This window comes from Neomonachus schauinslandi, chromosome 4 (assembly GCF_002201575.2).
Source record: "Neomonachus schauinslandi chromosome 4, ASM220157v2, whole genome shotgun sequence".
NCBI lineage: Eukaryota > Metazoa > Chordata > Mammalia > Carnivora > Phocidae > Neomonachus > Neomonachus schauinslandi.
The window spans coordinates 60349280-60376161 of NC_058406.1; the positions used below are offsets into that span (position 1 = coordinate 60349280).

Here is a 26882-nt window from a genome sequence, read left to right on the forward strand (position 1 = left end):
ATACAAATGGCTAACAGACACATAAAAAAAAATGTTCAACAACACCTATCATCAGGAAATACAAATCAAAACCCCTATGGGATACCACCTCACACCAGTCAGAATGGCTAAAATTAACAACTTGGGAAACAACAGATGTTGGTAAGGATGCAGAGAAAGGGAAACCCTCCTACACTGTTGGTGGGAATGCAACTGGTGCAGCCACTCTGGAAAACAATATGGAGGTTCCTCAAGAAGTTGAAAATATAGCTACCCTATAACCAGCAATTGCACTACTAGGTATTTATCCAAAGGATACAAAAACAGTGATTCGAAGGGGCACATGCACCCCAATGTTTATAGCACCACTTTCCACAATAGCCAAAATATGGAAAGAGCCCAGGTGTCCATTAATTGATGAATGGATATGTTACTCAGCCATAAAAAAGAATGAAATCTTGCCATTTGCAATGCTGTGGATGGAACTAGAATGTATTATGCTAAGCGAAATGTCAGAGAGACAAATACCAAATGATTTCACTGGTATGTGGAATTTAAGAAACAAAAGAGATGAACATAGGTGAAGGGAAGGAAAATAAAATAAGATAAAAACAGAAAGGGAGACAAACAATAACAGACTCAACTATAGAGAACAAACTGACGATTGCTGGAGCAGAGGTGGGTGGGGGAATGGGGTAATTGGGTGGTGGGCATTAAGAAGGACACTTGATGTAATGAGACCTGGGTGTTATATGCAACTGATGAATCACAAAATTCTACTCCTGAAATTAATAATACACTGTATGTTAACTAACTTGAAGTTAAATAAAACAAACAAACAAAAAAGAATTTACAATCAACCATTTGAAACTAAATTAGCAATTTAGGAAACTAGATGATCTAAAGCAAAACCTTTTCTTCTTTCTACCTTCCTGGTCTTTCCCTAAATTTCAGCAAATGAATTAATTTAAAAAATGCATCTACCTATCAGAATATTTTGGACATTGGTATGTTATTTTTGGCCAACTGTTCAAATGTTACATTTTTATTAGTTTCCATTTGTGGTCATGTCAGATATTTTCTTGAAAGGATGAGGTCATGAGAAAGAAATTTAATTGGATCACAAAACTGCATACTTTTCTGTATAAAAGATAAAGGCTAAGAAAAGAGTTCATTATGCTACAAGAAAGAAAGTAACCTTTGGGTACAGGACTACCATTTTTAATGATTAAAGACAGAATTTACTGTTAGAAATATATTCATAATAGTGACTTCATTTTAATTAGGAACTTCATCCATACCTCAGCAAGCACTATGAACTCATTAGGATATGTTAAGTTACAGTATGGCATGGCAGGTGATGAAAAATGTAAGGGGAAATTAAAAAATAAATTGAGCTTAGGGTATTAGAATACATAAGTGATGTTCAATTGACAGGGAATTTGACATACACAGTTCCTTTAGAAGAGGCAAAAGAACAAAATATGAAATATCTCTCCTAGGAATGATTGCATTAAAACCTTGAATATTTTAATTACGTGTTTCAAAACAGAAAGATTTGACTAGAAGTTAATGGGGAGTAAGCATTAGGATTCAAATATAGCCCCAAAATAACTCTCATTTAAAAAATTACATTCCAGTTATTAAAGTTAAGATAAAAATTGTACTATTAAAATTGCACTTGACTGCCAAATATTGTGGGATCCTATTCTCAGTTGATTCATTTTGTTGCCATTAATAGAAGTTGCATGAGTTCAAGGAGGATATAATTCAAGAGAAGAACAAAAACAATAGACAATAGCGTTGTTTTGAGCAAGGAGCTCTTTAGGACTGTATATCGAGTCACACATGAATGGTCAAGTCTACTTTAAGATTCAGTGAGTTAAGAATTGATTGTTGAACAAAAAGTCACTAATATAATTCATGCTTTCAATTTTACTTATCTAAACAATAGTTATTCATTTAGGGTTATTCTTATTTTAAATAAAGCCATAAACTTTATCATCTTATATTTTCTGTTTATTCAGTGTTTACTTTCTTTGCAAAGCTGATCGGGGCATTAGAGATCAGGACTAATGCTGAGGTCAATTGCAGAATTCTATCTAGCATGCATTTTTCCAGGACTAATGCACTTAAAGGATCCAGGACACAGTGAGTAGTTTTATATCAAGTAGACTGTTGAGAACATGGTAAGATGATTATTAAGAACAGAGGTGGAGCACAAAGTTGGTGTTTAGTAGGTGTTGTGCCAGAGTGATTGAATGCATCATCAAAGTTAGATCATGGAATAAGAAAGCAATTGAGTCTATCTTCTCATAAAACCTTTCAGTGCAACTGTCCCCCCCCCCCTTTGGATTTCTAAGATCCCCTCTTTTTTCCTCCTTTGTTAAGTTAATATCTACAGTGTTGAAAATAGCCTTCCCATGATGCCCCTGGACTTACATTACAAAATTGTGATTCTAGTAGTTGCTCTGAGTCACTGACAGGTGCTAGGTGTCACAACATCCAAGTTGGTAGTCTTTTTAAAAGCATGTGAAGACAAGGTCAGACATTTTCTAGGAACCTGAATGAGAGCCACCATGAGCATAAAATACATCTACAGAATTCTCAAAATCAGGAAATTTTACAGGTTATCAAATGTGAGAGATTGAAGAAGGTCAAACTTGATTTGAAAATTGTGCTAAAATTCTCCCAAGATTTAGACTATGCAGGGGAAGTTGTACACTCAGTGACCTTGTTAACAATAGTAATAATAATAAAATAACGATTTATTGATAACATATGTGCTAGGTACTACAGTAAGCCCTAACCTCATGTATCCTTCACAACAATACAATCTCTATGCATTATTTTAATCACTTCATAACTGAAGAAATTATAGCTTGAAGAGGTTTAATAACTTGTCCAAATTGGAGGGGAGGAAAAAAACTACTTAAAAGGCAGAAGCAGGATAGGATTTCAATCCTTGCGTAAATACAAGGCCCAAGCTTTTAAGGATTACCTACACTGCTGAAATGATTTTCCACTTTTAAAACATCAAAACATGGCAAATATTGCTGTATAATATTAGAAACACATTGAAAAACTAATTTTCTCAAGGGTTTATTGCTACAGAGGAGCTCCCAAGCCTTTTCTTCTTTCTGCGTTCGCCATTAAGTTCATTATAGTTAGCTCAAAAGATACTTCCTTCCCTGTTCTTCTTTTAGGCTGAAGGTTATATATTTCTTTACATTTAACAGAAGATTTCCCTTTCCTTCCCCACCCAATACTTTGTTTTCTGTCTTTTGATCTTATTGTGTGTTTTCATTGCTGGATAATGGAAGGACCAGGAAAGAAAAGCCAATGCAGCTCAGAGTTTCTAAATCATTGTCAATCAACATCTTCAATGGTTAGTCAGTTTCCTTTCCCTTTTTATTTATGGACACTGATTTCCTACAAACTTTAAGAGAAAAACCCCATCCACTTAGGTTTAAAAGCAGAGTTCAGCTCTTCAGAAAACCTGTACTATTTGAAATCATAACCACAGAGAACACCTCTGTGAATGCACTTGTAAGTCTGGGCTGCTGAGTGCACTTTGTTTAGTACTACCTATTAAGTTTAATTTCTGCAAGACATCTATAATACAATTGGCTTTAAGAGTTTAGAAGCCTGGCTCAGGCAAAGGCCACACATTTCCAAGAACCATGTTATTTTGTGAAGTTCTTGCACGTACCATAAAATAGGAATACCATTTACAATTAGGTTTATTTTAAATAGATATTTAAAACAGTAGTATTTTCATCAGAAATATTTTTTTGGCATCATTCATTGAACTGGGGGAAAGCACAGATAGGAGTGAGTTAAACTCTTAGCTATTTTTCCCAAAATTCTTGTCTCCTTGCTCTATTATTAACATTTGTAAAGATGACTCTGAGTTTATTGTACTTCTACATATAGCATTCCAAAGCAAGTTGAGGTATATTTCTCAATATGAATAAGCATGTCTGTGGACTTTGCAGCTGGGAAGTTGAACATGCAAAGCAAGAAGGTTATGAGGATGGGGATGTTCTAGAATATTCTATGAAAACAAACCACTGGGCTTGCCATTGCTAATTAAAGTTTTCACTGAGATCCTTCAATGTCTCTAGATTTAGAGATTTTCTCTTTTTAGCAGCACTCTGGAAATAGCACCTTTTCTTTTCTATTTTAAATATTCCAGTAGTTTTTGAAGTGCTTAACTGGGTGCCTTGATGATAATGTCCTGAATTTATAGTACCTTTCAAGTGTAAGTACTTTACAAATGATATGGAAGCCTCACTCACCAAAGATTATGCTATCTCACTAAAGCTGCTGGAGATTTAAATAGGCAGGAAGCCGCTTGAAATTGACCTGGGAGGCCAAGGATATGATCTCATTTCTACCGAAAAATGCCCTGGGAGTACCAATGACTTCAAGAGGTCAAGAATTTTAGCTTTACATTCCTTTTCCAAGACTACCTTTGGCTGTCTAGGGCCCTCCTGGGGCAATGCTCTCTGTTCAGACAAAGGCAAGGATTTTACTAATTGAATCACTAACACTAGTCCTCTCCAGGGATTGTATCATAGTACCAATCAGAGTTTAGATCTCCTTTATCTGTGAAATCTGACCCTGTCAGAGTACAAGGAAACTTTGCTTCAGGCAGAATCTGTAAAACATCGGGATTATATTCCTCTCTCCAATCTCTTATCAAATGCTACTTTTTTTTTTCCTTTTTGGAGGGAATTTCTTGACTTTCTCCATAAATACGATGAGAAATTTTGAATGTGAATGAGTTTACTTTCAAATGTCTGTTTTCTATTTCTCTTATACAAAAATTTTAATTCATAAAGTTTCCTTGAAAAGTTCAAATTATACATAGAACACAAAACTGCTTAACAGTCCTTAAACTTGTCTCTCTAACTTTAATATTATTTCCTCTTGATTTTAAGTATTCTTCATATGGATGCATATTCAAAATTCTTTTTCTAGATGCCACAAAATCCTAGAAAAGACATACTTCTGAATTTATAGTAACAGGTTTCCCTTTCATAAGTTTTCAAGTGAAAAATAGTAAACTAAAAGGTGAAATTTTTAGTCATCTGAAAAACTTTTTTTTTCAGCTCTGATGATGCCTTCAATAAAGTCAATTTAAATTACCGCACAGAAAATGGGCTGTCTCTACTTCATCTATGTTGTATTTGTGGAGGTGAGTGCTTGAAACTCAATACTTTACAAACTAGTTGTATGTATATATGGTCAATGATTTGAGCTGCTTAATAGTCTACAAGAGAATTCTATTCATGCTCAATTTTCTTTTTTGCTTTGTCCCTACAACCCTGATAACCTTCAGTTGAAGCAGGAACTACCAGGCAGATGTTCTAAATGATTTAGCTCTGAATTTAAGTTTCATTGTGTTCCTACCCTGAACCAAGTCACTTAATTTGCTTGGAAATTAAAACAAAAAAATTCAGTATTGGCCATGCCAGTCAGGGATTAGGTTAAATTCAGAAGCACTTAAAGCATTCCCTAAAATATCATCATGCAATCACTTTACAATCTGCAGTAAAATATATGTAAGGTAAGATAAATGCCAAAGATAAAATCTCAAAGTGAAGATTGATCAAAGTGAAGATTTAGAGTTTAATTTGGCTCGTATTTTGTTCAGTTTTGTTCATTAATGTATCCCAAGCACTGGCATATAGTAGATAATACATTTTTAAATTAATGAATGATTAATATTTACTTTGTTAATACAAACTAGTATTCATTGAACTCAGGTTTTAAATAAAAAACACTAATGCAGATATATTGACTCTAATCATATTCCTTAAGCATCCCTCCCAGAACAAACTAAACAGACTCTACTTAACAGATCTTCTAAATTTAAACATGCTTTCCCAACCTTAGTTATTTCTTCCAGATTTCTCTGATTTAAATAAATAAGCTCTACTGCTAATGATGTTCTGAGGAATCCTGTACAACTAGATTTTTATCTAAGCTTTTTCACTGTTTATTAAATGAATTTTCATGTTTTTATGTTTTAAAACCAACTGATGAGAGTACTACAGAAAAAAATGTAACACAAATGATTTAAATAAACAGCACTGATACAAAGTTCTGTAAGTGTAATAGAAATGTTCATTACTAAGGATGGCTGTCAATTAATAGAAGACTTTACAAATGGCCTGCAGAACAGCAGTCTGACATTTTTTTTTAAATATTTATTTTTTTTTCCTTTTTTATTGTTATATTAATCACATACATTACATCATTAGTTTTTGATGTAGTATTCCATGATTCATTGTTTGCGTATAACACCCAGTGCTCCATGCAGAACGTGCCCTCTTTAATACCCATCACCAGGCTAACCCATCCTCCCACCCCACTCCCCACTAGAACCCTCAGTTTGTTTATCAGAGTCCATCGTCTCTCATGGTTCGTCTGCCACTCCGATTTCCCCCCTTCATTCTTCCCCTCCTGCTATCTTCTTCTTCTTTTTTATAACATGTATTGTATTATTTGTTTCAGAGGTACAGATCTGTGATTCAACAGTCTTGCACAATTCACAGTGCTTACCAGAGCACATACCCTCCCCAATGTCTATCACCCAGCCACCGCATCCCTCCGACCCACCACCACTCCAACAACCCTCAGTTTGTTTCCTGAGATTAAGAATTCCTCATATCAGTGAGGTCATATGATACATGTCTTTCTCTGACTGACTTATTTCACTCGGCATAACACCCTCCAGTTCCAACCACGTTGTTGCAAATGGCAAGATCTCATTCCTTTTGATGGCTGCATAATATTCCAGTGTGTGTGTGTGTGTGTGTGTGTGTGTGTGTGTGTGTGTGTATACCACATCTTCTTTATCCATTCATCTGTTGATGGACATCTTGGCTCTTTCCATAGTTTGGCTATTGTGGACATTGTTGCTATAAACATCAGGTGCATGTACCCTTTCTGATCCCTACTTTTGTATCTTTGGGGTAAATACCCAGTAGTGCAATTGCTGGATCGTATGGTAGCTCTATTTTCAACTTTTTGAGGAACCTCCATACTGTTTTCCAGAGTGGCTGCACCAGTTTGCATTCCCACCAACAGTGTAGGAGGGTTCCCCTTTCTCCGCATCCCCGCCAACATCTGTCGTTTCCTGACTTGTTAATTTCAGCCATTCTGACTGGTGTGAGGTGATACATCATTCAGATTTTGATTTGGATTTCCCCGATGCCAAGCTATGTTGAGCAGTTTTTCATGTGTCTGTTGGCCATTTGGATGTCTTCTTTGGAAAAATGTCTGTTCATGTCTTCTGCCCATTTCTTGATTGGATTATTTGCTCTTTGGGTGTTGAGTTTAAGAAGTTCTTTATAGATTTTGGATACTAGCCCTTTATCTGATATATCATTTGCAAATATCTTCTCCCATTCTGTCGGTTGTCTTTAGGTTTTGTTGACTGTTTCTTTTCCTGTGCAAAAGCTTTTTATCTTGATGAAATCCCAATAGTTCATTTTTGCCCTTGCTTCCCTTGCCTTTGGTGATGTTTCTAGGAAGAAATTGCTGTGGCTGAGGTCAAAGAAGTTGCTGCCTATGTTCTCCTTTAGGATTTTGATGGACTCCTGTCTCACATTGAGGTCTTTCAACCATTTAGTCTATTTTTGTGTGTAGTGTAAGGAAATGGTCCAGTCTCATTCTTCTGCATGTGGCTGTCCAATTTTCCCAACACCATTTGTTGAAGAGACTGTCTTTTTTCCATTGGACATTCTTTCCTGCTTTGTCCAAGATTAGTGGACCATAGAGTTGAGGGTCCATTTCTGAGCTCTCTATTCTGTTCCATTGATCTATGTGTCTGTTTTTGTGCCAGTACCATACTGTCTTGATGATGACAGCTTTGTAATAGAGCTGGAAGTCTGGAATTGTGATGCCACCAGCTTTGCTTTTCTTTTTCAACATTCCTCTGGCTATTCGGGGTCTTTTCTGGTTCCATACAAATTTTAGGATTATTTGTTCCATTTCTTTGAAAAAAGTGGATGGTATTTTGATGGGGATTGCATTGAATGTGTAGATTGCTCTAGGTAGCATTGACATCTTCACAATATTTGTTCTTCCAATCCATGAGCATGGAATGTTTTTCCATTTCTTTGTGTCTTCCTCAATTTCTTTCATGAGTATTTTATAGTTCTCTGAGTACAGATCCTTTGCCTCTTTGGTTAGATTTATTCCTAGGTATCTTATGGTTTTGGGTGCAATTGTAAATGGGATCGACTCCTTCATTTCTCTTTCTTCTGTCTTGTTGTTGGTGTATGGGAATGCCACTGATTTCTGTGCATTGATTTTATATCCTCCCACTTGACTGAATTCCTGTATGAGTTCTAGCAGTTTTGGGGTGGAGTCTTTGGGGTTTTCCACATAAAGGATCATATCATCTGCAAAGAGTGAGAGTTTGACTTCTTCTTTGCTGATTTGGATGCCTTTTGTTTCTTTTTGTTGTCTGATTGCTGTGGCTAGGACTTCTAATACTATGTTGAATAGCAATGGTGATAGTGGACATCCCTGCCGCGTTCCTGACCTTAGGGGGAAAGCTCTCAGTTTTTCCCCATTGAGAATGATATTCACTGTAGGTTTTTCATAGATGGCTTTTATGATATTGAGGTATGTACCCTCTATCCCTATACTCTGAAGAGTTTTGATCAAGAAAGGATGCTGTACTTTGTCAAGTGCTTTTTCTGCATCTATTGAGAGGATCATATGGTTCTTGTTCTTTCTTTTATTAATGTATTGTATCACATTGATTGAATTGTGGATGTTGAACCAAACTTGCAGCCCAGGGATAAATCCCCCTTGGTCGTGGTGAATAATCCTTTTAATGTACTGTTGGATCCTATTGGCTAGTATTTTGGTGAGAATTTTTGCATCCATGTTCATCAAGGATATTGGTCTGTAATTCTCCTTTTTGATGGGGTCTTTGTCTGGTTTTGGGATCAAGCTAATGGTGGCCTCATAAAACGGGTTTGAAAGTTTTCCTTCCATTTCTATTTTTTGGAACAGTTTCAGAATAGGTATTAATTCTTGTTTAAATGTTTGGTAGAATTCCCCTGGGAAGCCATCTGGCCCTGGGCTCTTGTTTGTTGGGAGATTTTTGATGACTGCTTCAATTTCCTTAGTGGTTATAGGTCTGTTCAGGTTTTCTATTTCATCCTGGTTCAGTTTTGGTAGTTGATACATCTCTAGGAATGCATCCATTTCTTCCAGATTATCTAATTTGCTGGTATAGAGTTGCTCATAATATGTTCTTATAATTGTTTGTATTTCTTTGGTGTTGGTTGTGATCTCTCCTCTTTCTTTCATGCTTTTATTTATTTGGGTCATTTCTCTTTTCTGTTTGGGCCAGGGGTTTATCAATCTTATTAATTCTTTCAAAGAGCCCGCTCCTAGTTTTGTTGATCTGTTCTACTGTTCCTTTGGTTTCTATTTCATTGGTTTCTGCTCTGATCTTTATTATTTCTCTTCTCCTGCTGGGTTTAGGCTTTATTTGCTGTTCTTTCTACAGTTCCTTTAGGTGTAGGGTTAGGTTGTGTATTTGAGACCTTTCTTGTTTCTTGAGAAAGGCTTGTATTGCTATAAACTTTCTTCTTAGGATGACTTTGCTGCATCCCGAAGTTTTTGAACAGTTGTGTTTTCTTTTTATTTGTTTCCATGAATTTTTAAATTCTTCTTTAATTTCCTGGTTGACCCATTCATTCTTTGGTAGGATACTCTTTAGCCTCCATGTATTTGAGTTCTTTCCGACTTTCCTCTTGTGATTGAGTTCTAGTTTCAAAGCATTGTGGTCTGAAAATAGGCAGGGAATGATCCCAATCTTTTGGTACCAGTTGAGACCTGATTTGTGACCTACGATGTGATCTATTCTGGAGAGCGTTCCATGGGCACTAGAGAAGAACGTTTATTCTGTTGCTTTGGGATGGAATGTTCTGAATCTATCTGTGAAGTCCATTTGGTCCAGTGTGTCATTTAAACTCTTTATTTCCTTGTTGATCTTTTGCTTAGATGATCTGTCCACTTCAGTGAGGGGGGTGTTAAAGTCCCCCACTATTATTGTTTGTTGTTGATGTGTTTCTTTGCTTTTGTTATTAATTGGCTTATATAATTGGCTGCTCCCAAGCTAGGGGAATAGATATTTACAATTGTTAAATCTTCTTGTTGGATAGACCCTTTAGTAGGATATAGTGTCCTTCCTCATCTCTTATGACAGTCTTTGGTTTAAAATCTAATTTGTCTGATACAAGGATTGCCACCCCAGCTTTCTTCTGGTGTCTATTAGCATGGTAAATGGTTTTCCACCCCCTCACTTTCAATCTGGGGGTGTCTTTGGGTCTAAAATGAGTCTCTTGCAGACAGCATATTGATGGGTCTTGGTTTTTTATCCAATCTGATAGCCCGTGTCTTTTGATTGGGGCATTTAGCCCATTTACATTCAGGGTAACTATTGAAAGATATGAATTTAGTGCCATTTTATTGCCTATAAGGTGACTGTTACTGTATATCGTCTGTGTTCCTTTCTGGTCTATGTTGCTTTTAGGCTCTCTCTTTGCTTAGAGGACCCCTTTCAAGATTTCTTGTAGGGCTGGTTTTGTGTTTGCAAATTCCTTTAGTTTTTGTTTGTCCTGGAAGCTTTTTATCTCTCCTTCTATTTTCAATGACAGCCTAGCTGGATATAGTATTCTTGGCTGCATATTTTTGTCATTTAGTGCTCTGAATATATCATGCCTGTCCTTTCTGGCCTGCCAGATCTCTGTGGATAGGTCTGTTGCCAATGTAATGTTTCTACCATTGTAGGTTACATATCTCTTCTCCCGAGCTGCTTTCAGGATTTTCTCTTTTCTCTGAGACTCGTAAGTTTTACTATTAGATGTTGGGTGTGACCTATTTTTATTGATTTTGAGAGGGGTTCTCTGTGCCTCCTGGATTTTGATGCCTGTTTCCTTCCCCGAATTAGGGAAGTTCTCTGCTATAATTTCCTCCAATATGCCTTCTGCCCCTCTCTCTCTTTCTTCTTCTTCTGGGATCCCAATTATTCTAATGTTGTTTCATCTTACGGTATCACTTATCTCTCGAATTCTGCCATCGTGATCCAGTAGTTCTTGATCTCTCTTTTTCTCAGCTTCTTTATTTTCCATCATTTGGTCTTCTATATCACTGATTCTCCTGCCTCATTTATCCTAGCAGTTAGAGCCTCCATTTTTTATTGCACCTCATTAATAGCCTTTTTTTAATTTTGACTTGATTAGATTTTAGTTCTTTCATCTCTCCAGAAAGGATTTCTCTAATAACTTCCATGCTTTTTTCAAGCCCAGATAGTATCTTTAAAATCATCATTCTGAACTCTATTTCCGACATCTTACTAATGTCCGTATTGATTAGGTCCCCAGCTGTCGGTAGTGCCTCTTGTTCTTTTTGTTGAGGTGGTTTTTTTCCGTCTTGTCATTTTGTCCAGAGGAGAATAGATTAATGAGAGAACAAAATGCTAACAGGGTAACAACATCCCCAGAAAATATACACTAAACAAATCAGAAAAGACCTGAAACCAGGGGGAAAGAAAGGGAAAGAAAGAAAAAAAAAAAAGAAAAAGATAAAAACAATAACAAAACAAAGCAAAACAGAATATGATCAAATATGATCAGGCTGGTGCATAGATCAGTGCCACACACTAGATTTTGGGCATATTTTGGTCTGTTAGAAGAAAGTGCCTCCCAAAATTTTAAAGAAAGAAAACCTTATATATGTACAAAAATAAGGGTTAATACGATAAGGGATGGAATATGACTGTAAAGATGAAAGTTATAAAAGATTTTATAAAAGGAATTGATAAGATAAGAAGTTAGTTGAAAAAAGAAAGAAGAGGATTTAAAAAAAAAGGAAAAAAAGGGAGAGAATGTGATCAGGCAGAAGACTAGAACAAAGCCATACACTAGAGATTTAGGGTATATTTTGATCTATTAGAAGAAACTGTATCTCAAAATTTTAAAGTGAGTACAACATATATATATGCCAAAAATAAGGGTAACTACTATGAAGGGATAGAATATGACTCTAAAAATGAAAAATAAAAATGTCTTTTAAAAAAGGGATTGATAAGATGTTGGTTGAAAAAGGGAAAAAGAAAAATTAAAAAAAAAAAAGACAGTTAAAAAAATTAACTTTGAAAGACTAAAGAATCATGGTAAAAAAAAGCCATGAATTCTATGTGCAGTATTCCCCTACCGCTGGAGTTCTGCCATTCTCATTGATCAGTAAACTTGGTCTTGGCTGGCTGTTCTCGCTGATCTTCTGGGGGAGGGGCCTGTTGCCGTGGTTCCCAAATGTCTTTGCTGGAGATAGAATTGCTCCGCCCTTGCCGGTCCGATCTGAGTAATCTGCTCAGGTTTGCTCTCCTAGCTTTTGTTCCCTGCAAGCTTTCCCTACAGCTTTGGAGGAGGAAAGTGAAAATGGTGGCCTCCCAATCTCCACCCCGGGGGAGCCAAGAACTCAGGGCCCGGCTCCTCAGTGCACCCCGAGAAAAGCAGTCAGTCACTCCCGTCTCCCTGGTCTCTGGCCGCACTCTGTGCTCACCCAGCCTGTGACTGCGCGTTTTTATCTCTGGCACCCGACTCCGTGTGGAGTCCCCAAACCCAGTAGATCCCTGTGGTGCACTCCCGCACCGCTCCTCCCGGGGGAGGAAGGTGAGTCTCCCTGGATCTGCCATTTGTTGGGTCCCTGCTGGAGGAGCAGTGGCCCGACTGTGCCGTGGATCACAGTTTATCACAACCCCAAGCTGAGAGCCCGCACCTGGGCTCTGTCTCTGCAGCCAGCTTCCCTGCTCCGATACCTGGGAGCTCTGCTGCACTCAGGCACCCCTGGTCTTTCTGTGACTCCAAGGGTCCTGAGACCACACTGTCCTGCGAGGGTTCCACTCCCCGCTTAGTCACTGGAGGGATGTCCCTCAGTGGAGCCGACTTCTAAAAGTTCTGATTTTGTGCTCCGTGGCTCTATCACTTGCCAGAAGTGGCCCACAGAGGCCCCCTCCCCCGCCGTCTATCCTCCCGAATATCGCCTTGGATTCACTTCTCCCTACGTCCTACCTTCCAGAAAGTGGTCGCTTTCCTGTTCAGAGAGTTGTTGCTATTCTTTTCTTCAATCTCCTGTTGAGTTCATAGGTGTTCAGAATGGTTTGTTCCCTATCCAGCTGAATTCCTGAGAGCAGATGAAATCCAGGTCTCTTACTCCTCCACCATCTTGCTCCTCCCCCTATTTATTTATTTATTTGAGAGACAGAGAGAGCAAGAGCACCAGTGAGTTGGTAGGGGGAGGGAGATAAGCAGACTCTGTGCTAAGCACAGAGCCCAAGGCTGGTGATCCCAAGACCTTGAGATCATGACCTGAGCCAAAACCGAGAGTCAGACACTCAACTGCCTGAGCCACCTGAGCTACTCAGGTGCCACAACTCGACATTTTCATACATCAGTGTGAATTTATCATTAAATCAAAGAGAAATTTTAAAGTCACTTGGTCTACTCCCATAATAATTTAACCTTTTTTCACTTTTCTCTTTAAGGTAACAAGTCACATATTAGAACCCTTATGTTAAAAGGGCTTCGCCCATCTCGACTAACAAAAAACGGATTTACAGCCTTGCACTTGGCAGTTTACAAGGTACAATGTTTTTGTTCCCATAATACTGTATTGCAACTTAAGATGATGTGCATCTTCAGACTGCTGCTGCCCTTCTTCCTCCTCTCCTCCTCCTCTTCTTCTTCTTCTTCTTCTTTGTGTGTGTGTGTGTGTATGTGTGTGTGTGGCAAATTGGTAATCATGAAAAACATTCAGAGTGACCAGAGCATTACATTACTACATGAAGCTCTTTCTCTATATTGACCTGGTATTATCTATATACCAGACACATACTCTTTGTAACACTTACCATATTTAACTCATTTAAGTCTCACAAGAAACCTGTAAGTGAGTACTATTATTGTCCCCAAGATTACATGGTTAGTCAGTGGGTTAGCCAGGATTTAGGAGCTGGCCGTCTGGTCCCCTTGCCAGAGCTTCTCACCAGGAGACCAAGCTGCCTCTGTGCAGTAGAGAATGAGGTTGCCTTTGAGGATGAAAGAAGGACATTGAAGATACATTTCTTTTTCTGCACATTTTCCTTAATTAAAAATATCTCTAGAGGCACCTGGGTGGCTCAGTTGGTTAAGCATTTGACTCTTGATTTTGACTCAGGTCATGATCTTAGGATCGTGAGAGCAAGCCCTGTATGGGGCTCCACACTGGGTGTGGAGTCTGTTTAAGATTCTCTCTCTCCCTCTCTCTCTGCTCATCCCCCCCACCCCACACACAGGCACTCATGCAACATTCTCTCTCTCTCTCAAATAAATAAATAAAATCTTAAAAAAAATACTTCTAGAGTTCCCTTTAGTTTCCTTCTTTTATTTTTCCTACTTTTTCTTCAGTTTATTTCCTTGCATCAGTCCCTCCCAACTAATCTCAGTACCAGATCAGAAAGTAAATATAAAAGTGGGTTTGAAAAACTGGGATACTCAGTATTGGCATAGATCCTTGAGATTGTCATAAATATAAATTTATAGAATATATAAAATAAATATAAATTGTTCATTCTCTAATCATAATAAGTTTTTACTTACTCTGTACTTATGAGTTAAGTATTATACTAGGTTTTATATACATTATTTCTTTAACTATTAATATAACTTAGTGAGATGCATAATAGGGTTTATTTTATAGAAAAGGAAACTGAAGGTTAAAGAGCTATCTAGTGAATGTCAGAATAGTGATTGTCAAGTGCAGTTGGCTCATACTCTCAGATTCTCATTGTTATATTGCATATTTTGTTCTTTCTCAGTTTCATGTGAATCTGTGACAGGATTTTATTTCAGTTTTGTATGTGCAGGACCTGGGAGTGGGGACAGCTGTTGCTCATATCAGGATCACTTCACACTACAGTCCCTCCTCCAAACTTTAGAGTTTATCACGGTTAGGGGAAGAGAGCCATATTTTCCCACAATTCAGATTCACATATTCCTGTGATTCATAGTACAAATGCTCTAATATTCATCCTTTTTTGCGCCCAGCCAATTCCTAGTCAGTTTTATTTTGTTTTTGTTTTTGTTTTTGTTTTTTGTTTTTTGTTTTTTCTTGGAGAAAGTGTCAGTTATTTGCTAAATTGTCTTAATCATCCTGTGAAACTTGAATTGAGGCTGAATTCAGGATGTGGGAAACTGTGTCTGATGCTGGCTTTTCTGCTGAATAGCAGGAGGTGAAAGTAGAAGAGCTCCAAAGAATAGGAAGTGAGTTAAGGCAGTATGTGAAACTATGAATTCTGAATCTGACTGGGAGATTCCTTTCTGTATTAGTTTGTTTTCCTAACACTTAGTATGACACAACCATAGAAATGCAGTCTGAATGATTTAGTGCTACAATCTTTACAGAATTTCTTCTACTTCTCTTTATCAAAACTAAATTTCCATATTTAGAATTCCCTTTGCTCTATTTCTTCTGTTTTCATATATTTTACAGAAGGATGTATGGACTAGCTTGTTTTTTAGCAAGTTTAAACAAATTTAGAGTCTTGGGACATAAGGTAGGCAAAAATTTTGAAAAGGCTATAATTGAGTGCATGATTATTCCACCTATGCCTTAACAAAGGCAAAAACAAATTAAATTTACAATTTCCTTTAAAACACAGAAAGAATATAAAGTAGCCATTCATACTACCATTGCATTAAATCTAGTTCTAATTATCCATTCCCTGACCTGCCTAAGAAAAAGGAAATCCACTTACATCATCACAATACAATGATCAAAATCAGAAAATTTAATATTGATGCAATACTATTATCTAATCTATAGTCCAAATTCAAATTTGGTTAATTATCTTATTAGTGTCATTTATGAAAAGCTGTTTATTTTTTTCTTGTTTAGGATTGATTCCAGAATCATTCATTTTTAGTTTTCTTGTCTCTGAATCTCTTTTATCTGAAAGAAATGTCCTTGCCTTTATTTCCTTTCCTTTCCTTTCCTTTCCTTTCTTGATTTTAATATTTTGGTGCATACAGAACAGTTACTTATATATATTTATTTGGATTTTTATAAATATTGCAAGTGAACTTTATTTTTTCTTACCACTCACAAAATGAATAATTTGATTTTCACATCTTTTTATTGGTCACATCAGCAGCTCATTTAATCATACACCCTGGCATGCTGGTTAGCACTCCTCTTACTTGTTTTGTTTGTTATTGCTTTGTTTTTGCTCAGTTTTTTTAATAGGGGCTAGATTTATTGAGGTATAATTTGTGCACAATAAAATTCACAATTTTAAGTGGACAATTTGATGACTTTTAAAAATGTATATAGTCGTATACTATCATCACAGTCATGATATAGGACTTTTCTATCATATAAAAAAGTTCCCTCGTACCTTTTTTGCAGTCAATTTCCTCCTCTATCCCCCTGACCTCTGGAAACCACTATGTGTTTTCTATCAGTATAATTGTTCCCTTTCTAGAATTTACCTATATGCAATCCATTCAGTATGGTTTCTATCAGTTATCATAATACTATTGTGTGTTCAGTAATTCATTTATTTTATTGTGAATCTATATTCCTTTCTATGGATATAGTACCATTTGTTTAACAATATACTTGTTATGGACGTATGGGTTGTTTCCATATTTTGGCTGTTATAAATAAAGCTGCTATTAATATTCATGTACAGATCTTTGAACATTTGTTTTTATTTCTCTTGGGCAATGCGTAGGAATAGAATTGATGGGTCGTATCATAAGTGCATGTTTATTTTATAAGAAATGCCAAACCCTTTACCAAATTGGCTATATCATCTTCCATTTCCATCAGCAATGTATTTGTTTCTAGTGAGTATGTTATAAACTTTTGCCAACACTTGTCAATATTTTTTACTTTAGCCTTTCTATTGAATATATTAATATTTCATGATTAATGTGCATATCTCTAGTGACTAATGAAGTTGAATCAATTTTCGTGTGCTTATTTGTCATTTTTTTTTTTTTTTGCTGTAGTGTCTGTTCAAATCTTTATCCCATTTTTAAATTTGGTTTATTGTTTTCTTGAATTATAAGAAAAGATCTCTATGTATTTGGATATGGGTCCTTTGTTGGATATACATTTTGAAAAAATTTCCCCAGTCTGTGGCTTGCCTTTTCATTTTCTTTTTCTTTTTTTTTTTTTTTTTTTGCCTTTTCATTTTCTTGTAGCAAATCTTGTATGCATTATTTGTTAACTGATTAGTGATTACACTATGGATCCTCAATAAACACATGCACTGTCTATTAATATCAGTCTACTTCACTTTAAATGTAAGAACCATCCATAGTATAGTTCCACTTTATCTTCATTCTTTATACTATTGTTGCCATATACATTATATCTATACATGTTATAAATTCCGATATATGGTTAGAATTTTTCTAATAAACACTTCATATCTTTTAGAGAAAATATCTTTAATTTTCAGCAGATTGGTTATAATAATCCTATGTATGATTTTCTCTGGACAATGCTTTTTAGAGTCCATTGAGCTTCTTAAATCTGTAAGTTTATGCTTTCATCAAGTTCAGAAATTTTGATCTTTATTTTTTTAAATATATATGTTAGAATGTTTGGTAATCTTTCACAGGTTACTGAGTCTCTGTTCATTTTCTTCTATCTTCTTTCTCTCTGTTCTTAAATTTTGATTATTTCTAATTACTTGAATTCAAGTTCAAAAACGATTTCTCTGCCATCTCCCATCTGATGATAATCTGCTAAGAGTTATTCATTTCAGATACTATGCTTTTCAGTTCTGGGATTTCCCTTGATGTTAAAATATAATTTCAATTTCTCTTCTATGATTACCCATCTGTTCCTTTATTTTTCCATATTTCCCTTTAAATTCTTGATTCTATCATTAATGACTGTTTTAAATGCCTTATCTGTTGTTTCTAACATCTGGATTACCTCAGTGTTCATTTCTATTGAGTGTTTTTTCTCTTGAGTTCATATTACATTTTCCAGTTTTTTCACATTTTTATTAATTTTTTATCACATGTTAGACATTATGTATTATTTGTTACAATAAATCATCATGTCATCTTCCTTTAAAGGGTGTGGGGTTTTATTTTGTTTTTGTTTTTTTTGGAAGGCAGTTACATTTCACCCAGTCAATCTTGATTTGACTTTTTGTTAGGGTGGGTCTATTTGAGTTTCTGACTTAGCCTAATAGCATACCTCTTACTCTAGGATGTGGTCCTTACTCCTGAATACGGTTCTTACTCCTAAGATGTGGATTTTTGATATCTTACCTGAATACCCAAGTCACTTAATAAAGTCTCCATTCTGGTTTCTGGAACTCCAAAATTTCCTATTACTACATGATCTCTTCCATCATTACCATATACTTTTCAGCCATTAATTGGTGATCTTACCTACTACAGAGTTTTTCTCTGTTTCTGTGCAGCCCAACTCAAAAATCTATAGTGAATCTCAATGCAGATATCTGCAGTCCTCTCTTTGTGCAGCTTCTTCTTCTGTTCCAGTTACCCTACTTGACAAATTACAATCATTTTATAATCCCAGAAATTTAATCTTGATTGTCAACTCATTATGATTGCCCTTTCACTTTCTCTTCTGTGACAGAGAAATATCTCAGGCAGAAAGTCAGAACAATCATGGAATATTGTGGAGGCTTACTTTGTGTCTTCCCCTTCTTCCAAAGATCACAGTCTTTTGTTCATGTTGTTCAATGACTTAGAACAGAAGTGTCATATATTTTGTTCCATTTTATGTATTTGACTTGTCAGTGAGGAAAATCTGTATAAGTTATCCAGTCATGCCCCCATCTATTTTTAGGTTTTAGATTACTTCCAAACATATGAAATATCTAATAGGCTCAATCTAGGATTTGCACCTTAAGCACATCATTTTGGAAGTAATCTAAAAATAGATGGGGGCATGACTGAATAACTTGTACAGATTTTCCTTACTGACAAGTCAAATACATAAAATGGAGCAAAATATATGACACTATTGTTCTAAGTCATTGAATTAAAGAGGGCATGTATTGAATGGAGCACTGGGTGTTATACACAAACAATGAATCATGGAACACTACATCAAAAACTAATGATGTATGGTGATTAACATAACATAATAAAATAAAACTAAAAAAAAATACTGTTGTTATCCATTACCTGCATAATAAAATTCAAAGTCTAAATAAGAGTTTCAAAATCCCTTAATTCACAATTTTGCTGGAATCACTTTTCAGACTCCTACAGTCTCTGCTCTTCCAACTCTAATGGTTTTCAAATTTAATATGCATAAGAATTATATGGTAACTACATATTTAAAATGGATATTTCTCTCCACATCTCACTTCAATCAAATTTGGTACATACAGAATATGCTGGGAATCTAAAATTTTAACAAACAGCCTAGGCAATTTTGATGTAAGCAGTCTAAGGCTAAATGATAAGGATCATTGTTCAAGTCTTGCAACTCAGATTGTGGTAAGAAGACCAGAAGCACCTGCCTCAAATGAGAGAGTTTTAGAAATGCAGAGCCTCATTCCCTATCCCACCCCTAACCAACAAGAACGTGTGTTTTTGTTTTTGTTTTTTTAAAGATTTCATTTATTTGACAGAGACACAGCGAGAGAGGGAACACAAGCAGGGGGAGTGGGAGAGGGAGAAGCAGGCCTCCCGCCGAGCAGGGAGCCCGATGTGGGGCTCGATCCCAGGACCCTGGGATCATGACCTGAGCCGAAGGCAGCCGCCTAACAACTGAGCCACTCAGGCGCCCCAAGAACGTGTGTTTTTGTTGTTGTTGTTGTTGTTGTTTTAATCCCAGCTGACAGGTTTACAGACTAAAGTTTGAAAAGCATTGTTCTAGATTATTTCATTCTTTAGGACAAGCATTTTTCACACTTCAGTGTTTTTATTCTTATTATTTCTTCTGCTTAAATATATTTTTATTTCTTTTCGTAATAGGAGATTATTACATATTTGAAACCAAGATAAACTGAGCTTCCTCGAGCTTTCTTGAACTCCCAAGCAGATTTTATTGTACTCTCTTTTGGGTTTCAATTACAAATTCACATTGTTTTATATTATAATATTTATAATTATTTATTTAGATATTTCATATGTTCTGTGAACTTGTAGCATTGGGAGTAAGTTTTTTTCTTTAATTCCTCAGTGTATAAGGACCTATAAAATATCCTTGATAAATATTCTTGAGAAATTAATGAGTATCCAAACATTAGCACAAACAATACTTGACATTGATTGATATAATATACCTTCATAAAGACTGTCAGCTTAGAAGCTAGACTATTTGATTCCATATCTCAGTTCTGAGACTTACTAGCTGTACATCTTTAAACAAATTACTCTCCCCTCAGTCTCTGAAATGGAGGAAATAGAATTACATATTTCATTGAGTGGTTTATAGTTTTAAAGAGGACAAACCATATGCAGTATGTAGCAAAATACCTAGCACATAGTAAGTACTCAATAAAAGTTAACTATCGTTGTTGAACTTTCAAACATTTATTTATTTTTTTTTTTAAAGATTTTATTTATTTTTTTGACAGAGAGAGATAGCGAGAGCAAGAACACAAGCAGGAGGAGTGGGAGAGGGAGAAGCCAGCTTCCTGCAGAGCAGGGAGCCCGATGCAGGGCTCGATCCCAGGACCCTGGGATCATGACCTGAGCCGAAGGCAGACGTTTAATGACTGAGCCACCCAGGCGCCCCACTTTCAAACATTTATTGAAGACCTAATGTTCAGCCATTTTTTTAAAGATTTTATTTATTTATTTATTTATTTATTTATTTATTTATTTAAAGAGAGAGAAAGAGTACACACACGTGCCAGCCCATGAGCAGGGGGTGGGGCACAGGGGGAGGGAGAGGGAGAGAGAGAATCCCAAGCAGACTCCATGCTGAGCACATAGTCCAACACGGGGCTTATCCCACAACCCTGAGATCATGATCTGAGCCAAAACCAAGAGTCAGAAGCTTAACTGACTGAACCACCCAGGCGCCCCTAATGTTCAACCATTTTATACAGAAAAACAAACAAAAAGGATCGTGTCTTCTGGAGTATTACATTCTAAAGAGATGAGAATATGTAATCCTAAAAACATTAAAGTAGTGAAGTCTACACTTAGATCAATGGATTCCAAATTTTTTTTATCATATGCCATATAAAATTAGCTCCCCAAAAGCATATATTTGTTCATAAATTATAATTATGAACAAAATTATCAATAAATAGGTCTAGGCAAAAATACACTCTCTGGCAGACAGTGTTAAAATTTGTGGGTATAAATCCATACTTCATATATCCTTTTTGATAATATCAAAATATTTTGACAAATTTGTTTTCAAATATGATTAAATTGTAATTAATTTTACCTGGAAATTTGCCTTACAAAAAGCTCAGATTACTAGAAAGAAAATTGCCAGCATTCTAGCTCTGCCATTTTCCTTCCCTTCTTATATTAGTGATTTACATTTCCTTTGTGATTTTTTCACAGGAATCTTTTAAAGATAATGTGCCAATTTTTTAGAGATAAATTCAGTTAAAATTTGATATTAAAATCTATAAATCCCCTAAATTTAGCTCACATAAGCTACAATGCCTCCTTATGTACTAAATGCTAAAGAAAAAAAAAAGTGAGAAGCAACTCTCAACTTCTCTCCATTTGGAATTACAAGTTTTATTTATCATACTTTGGGTATTGTATATGACACATAACTAACTGATACATGAACTGAGACCACCAGTACAAATTTTCATGTTAACTATTAGTAAAATAAAATGTATATAAAATAAAATAAAAAAGATAAGTAGAATTTCTGATATTTTCTTTTTGCACTTTAATTAATTTTCTTACAAGATACCTGTCATATTGGCATTCCACTTTGGGGCATACTTCTTTAAATCATATCTAAATTGAACTCCTAAAATGAAACATAAGATTTTGAGGAAAAATTTGAGATTTCCATAATTTCAAATATCATAAGCAAGAATGTTAATGAACAAAAACATATCTGACTGTCTAATTAACCTCAGACATACCCTTCCTTCAATACATAGGCAAACCACTTGAAATTTCTCTAGTGAATGAAAAATTGCATTTGATTAGTCAACTTTTTTTTAAGCATTTCATGCTTTAAAAAAATGATAAAAGCAGGTGTTGAATGGTCATTTATTCCATCCTACAGATTTATAGCAAGATCTCATTCCAATCATTCAGAAGAAGTCATTTAAATATTTATTACATAGGGAAAGGGCATGGAAGGGGGAAAAATTTAATTCAACCTATGTCTTTTGGCTCACTAGACCTAGGTTCTTATTACCACACAACCATGCCTAACAGAAAGCTGTTTTCTATTCATGGTGATCCATAGCCTGGAAACTGTTGTATCTTTTTTTCTGATGTTTTTTCTTCCTTAACACGTGTATTTGATTGCAAAATTGATATTCCTTTTCAACTATCCTAAAATCCAGGTCACAATGCATGTGTTTCATACTTTCTGAATCCTTTACTTACATAGATTTTCTCTGCCTCAGCACTACTGATATTTTGGATTGAATTATTCCATGTTGTGGGGGCTGTCCTGTGCATTGTAAGATATTTAGCAGCATTCCTGGCCTCTAGTCTCTAGATCCTGGTAGCCACTTCTCCCATCCCCAGTGTGACACCAAAAATGTCTACAGACATTGCCCCTTGAGGACAAAATCACCCCCTGCTGAAAACCATTAATATAGAGGACAAAATTAATTGATATCTTTTTAAAATCCAAGTTACCTTTTTATTTGAATAAATAAAGTTTCCTGATTAAAGAGAGCATTTTCTCCAAGTAGGAATTTGTCAAGATAATAATAACAAATTCTTGGAAAAAGAAACAAAAATCACACACACAAAAATAGAATCTTACTTTTTGTTTTTGTTTCTGTTTTTTTTCTTTTTTGATACTTAACTAAATCTTCCAGTTAATTGCAACTTTTAAACACTGCTTAAAATTTTTAATTTAAGGAACCAGAAAACATTTATACCCACAAATTAGATCAAACATTAAGATTTATTTTTACACTTACATTTCTTCTTAGTAAACTAATATTTCATAATCTTTAACATGTTCTCAGTAAAAACTTGATAGGATGTTATTGAAAACACTAATTTATCCTTTAATTCTTATATTAGCACTACTTCTTGGAGAACCTTCCCTGACCCCTCCCAAGTCTGGATTAGGTGCTCCTTCCATGTACTCTCATAAACACCCTGTACACCTTCTCATACTGTGAATGATTCTCTTTCATTACATGGTTACTTCTCTACATCTTCCTCTAGTTTAAGGGTCACAATCTTAAGTATGTGTAGAATGATACAGGTAACATAAATGAATTAAGGTGTTAGATAATATGACAAAGTTAAATGGGGACTAACACTTGGACTCAGTGTTTTTGAGACATAAGACATGGTGGAGACTGTGGCAAATTAGAGAACTTATGCTCCATGTAAAGGAGCAGTCAGCATTCAGCTCCAGCTAATCATTGCCATGTAGGCAGGTAAGCCCAGTATTGCCCCAAATTTCAGAGAATCAGAAATTATGAAGTTTCCTGATATTTAATTTCCATTAATTCAAAATTTTAGTTTTAACTATTATGCAAGCCAAACCATATACATAGTTTCCCCCTTGTGACTTGTTTCTGTGAGCACCATCAAGGCAGAGATTAGATCTAAATTTCTTATCATCTTAATCTAAGTGCATAGAATAGTTCCTGGTGTATATTCATCAATAAATACATGTTGCATAAATAAATAAATGAAGTTATAATTCTATGGTGAATAATTCTATTATTCAAAGGAGGAAGAATCATGTTGACATTGGACAAAATATGGTTCTATTTTAGCCATTAGATGTGGAAATTAGAAAATTGTCAGATATCTCCTTAAGGAATGTTTAGTGAATTTGTGGGAATAGAGAGTGTAAAAATGGATTGAAAGTAAATGGAGTTGGGAAAATGTAGGCAATGAATAAAGATTGGGCAGTATCTTGAGGAGAGATAGGATCACAGAAAGATTCTACAATAGTGTGTTTCTCGATCTTTTTAAAGTTTTGCTTCTTTGGATAAACATAAACATTCACTGTCTGTTTACATGTATTTTATTTTAAAATAAAATTAAAGTGAAAACAAAGAAATTATAATACTCAATTTGCTTTTTCAAACAGCAAGTATTTGCATTCTCCCAAATTCCCAGAGATTCTGATTAGCTCCTCCCTATTAAATCAACACTATATTACTGAAAGAGAGAACAAGTATATTCAAAGGCCAATTGGAAGCAGCCCACAGGACATGATTATTGAACACTAGAAAACAGAAGAGGAAGGGTCAACAAGGGTGATGAGAAAAAAAGAGGTCCAAAGCAAAATTAGAGGCCTTACCCTGAGTACAGGTACTCAATCTACAAGTGTGTTCCTTCTCTCTTTTCTCTCCTTTTTTTCAAAATTTCAAGCAAAGTCAAGTATTCCTGTCACACCAAAACCTTTAATAAGTGCTATCTTTTGCAGAGGTAAATTCAGAATTATTTCAACAAGAGGCATGTAGGTGTGAACTTTCATGAGCAGTTATTTTTATACTGATTAATGGATCCTTTCATTGGAGATGTCTATGATACATGAGGCAGCTCTAGTCCATTAAACTTTAATGCCTAGAACTAAATATGTTTCATACTGAAGCTCTGTATAGTCCCTTGCCCTAAAAGAAACCTTAATATTCTTTGAAGACTACAAAACTGCTTTTTTACTTTTTTCCTTACTAGCATAAACACCAGGCTGTAATAATTACTGGGCTGGGTAAATTGGGTTATAGAGAAAAGATACTTAAGTAAGCACATTATTAAAATATTTACTTATATATCCCTGTTTTCACACCCAGAAACCCAGTCTTCTTTCCAAACCAAGTTCAGGTCTTCCTTGCAGCTTGATGTGACATTTCAGGGAATATTACAATATTTGAGTTAGATAGGGTATTACAGAAAACAATTTAGCCCAACTCTGCATCTTGCAGGTGAAGATATTGAGGTATTTCATGATTAAACATATTTGGGGATAAAGTGGACTAAGATTAAGATGTAAGGTGAATGTTCTCATAGGTCAATCTTGGGGGTGACATTTAATATTAGTATATGAATTTATACTTGTAAGAATCTTGAGTTTACAAACATTCCCACATACATTATACAATTTGATCCTGTTACAACCCTGTAAGATGGATACAGCAGGTATTAGATTCCCTTTTTACAGGTGAAGAACACATGGTCAGGGCTTACACATGAAAGGCAAAAAATTGAGAGTAGAATATTAGTTGGGGGTGGAGGGTAACATGTTGTATTTAAAAAAGCATAGGACTTAAAATCAGAAGGTCTAAGGTCAAATCCCAGTTAAGATTTGATTTAAATGTGCATTAAAGAAACATTTTATGATATGTTATGCCAGTTGAGTTCTTGAAAAGCCGGCTCTGAAAGGGATTTTGGAGTGCAAGAGATTTATTTGGAAGTGACACCTGTGAAAGGCAAAGGAAGGCAGTGGAATTAGTCTGGGGAAGCTGTCAGACCACAGTGAGACTCACTAAAATCTTTGCCAGCCCAATGGGAGCTCCAGAGCAAAAATTGCCTATTAGAGGAGTAATGCTTGAGTGGCAATGGCTAGGTCCTTTTACCACCAGCTTTCTCAGTCAATGAATGGGGGCCACTTTGAAAAGATCTCAACTCTACTGCTGCAGTGGATCCTGAAAGAGGGTTATTGCCAGCTAACCACATTCCCAGCACACTCTTCTTGAAGGGAGATTTGAGTGGCGTATCTCTACATCTGCCAAACAATGGGAAATACTCAGTATTTTACATTAAATGAAAAAGGGAGATTATTTATCTCTATATGTAGTATAGCTCAATTGTGTACATAATAATTAACAACAAAAATTATGTGTCAAGCATTATGCAAAATGCATTACATCATTTGATTTAATCCTCACAACAACTCTGTAAGATTGACACTATTATGATCTCCATTGTAGAGAAAAAAAAGCCCCATAGCTTAAGAAGTTAGGGAACATGTCTCAAATGTAGGAAGTGGCCATTAGAACGCAAACACAAGTACTTTGCAGTGCTAGTCTGTGCTCTAATCTAGTTTCATGAAGGTCCATACCTGAGAAAAAGAATGGAAGGAAATAAATGAATAATTGATACTAGTGATTATATGGTGGTACTACAGGTTATAAATTGTTATTTATTCCTTTACTCTGTTTTCTACATTTTCTACTATGACATGTGCTAGTCGTCTATTAAAGCATAACGAATTACCTCAAACTTAGTCCTCTAATACGACAGTCATTTTATTATTCTTAGGGATTCTCAGTTCAGAAATTCAGACAAGAGGCAGCAGGGATGGCTTGATTCTGCTCGACTGTATTTGGGGCCTCAGCTGAGAAGACATAAATGACTAGGGTACTTCATCAACCAGGGAATTGGAATCCCCTGGAGGCTTCACATATCTGGTGCCTGGGCTGGAATGACTGTAAGTCTAGCTTTAGCTGGGTCATCTGAGGGGAAAGCTTGTATATGATATGCAGCTTCTCTGTGTGGCCTGGGATTCCTTACAGCCTGGCTGCCTCAAGTTAGTCAGACTTCTTACATGGTAGCTAATAGCTTCAAGAACAAGTGTTCCAGAAAATAGAAGGAAGATATGTGGCTTTTTATGACCTAGCCTTAGAGGAAACATAGTTTATTTCTACCACACTCTTTTGATCAGAACCACCTGGA

General features: G+C 35.7%; 1 protein-coding gene across 1 annotated transcript in view; it reads left to right on the forward strand.

Moving 5' to 3' along the window:
- The window catches only part of LOC110570142 (serine/threonine-protein kinase TNNI3K), a 302970-nt gene that overhangs the window by 13647 nt on the left and 262441 nt on the right, over nucleotides 1-26882 (forward strand). The window contains exons 3-4 of the mRNA XM_021678116.1: nucleotides 5097-5182; nucleotides 13565-13662. Of these exons, the coding sequence (XP_021533791.1) occupies nucleotides 5097-5182; nucleotides 13565-13662 (184 nt within the window). The remainder of the gene's footprint in view (nucleotides 1-5096; nucleotides 5183-13564; nucleotides 13663-26882) is intronic.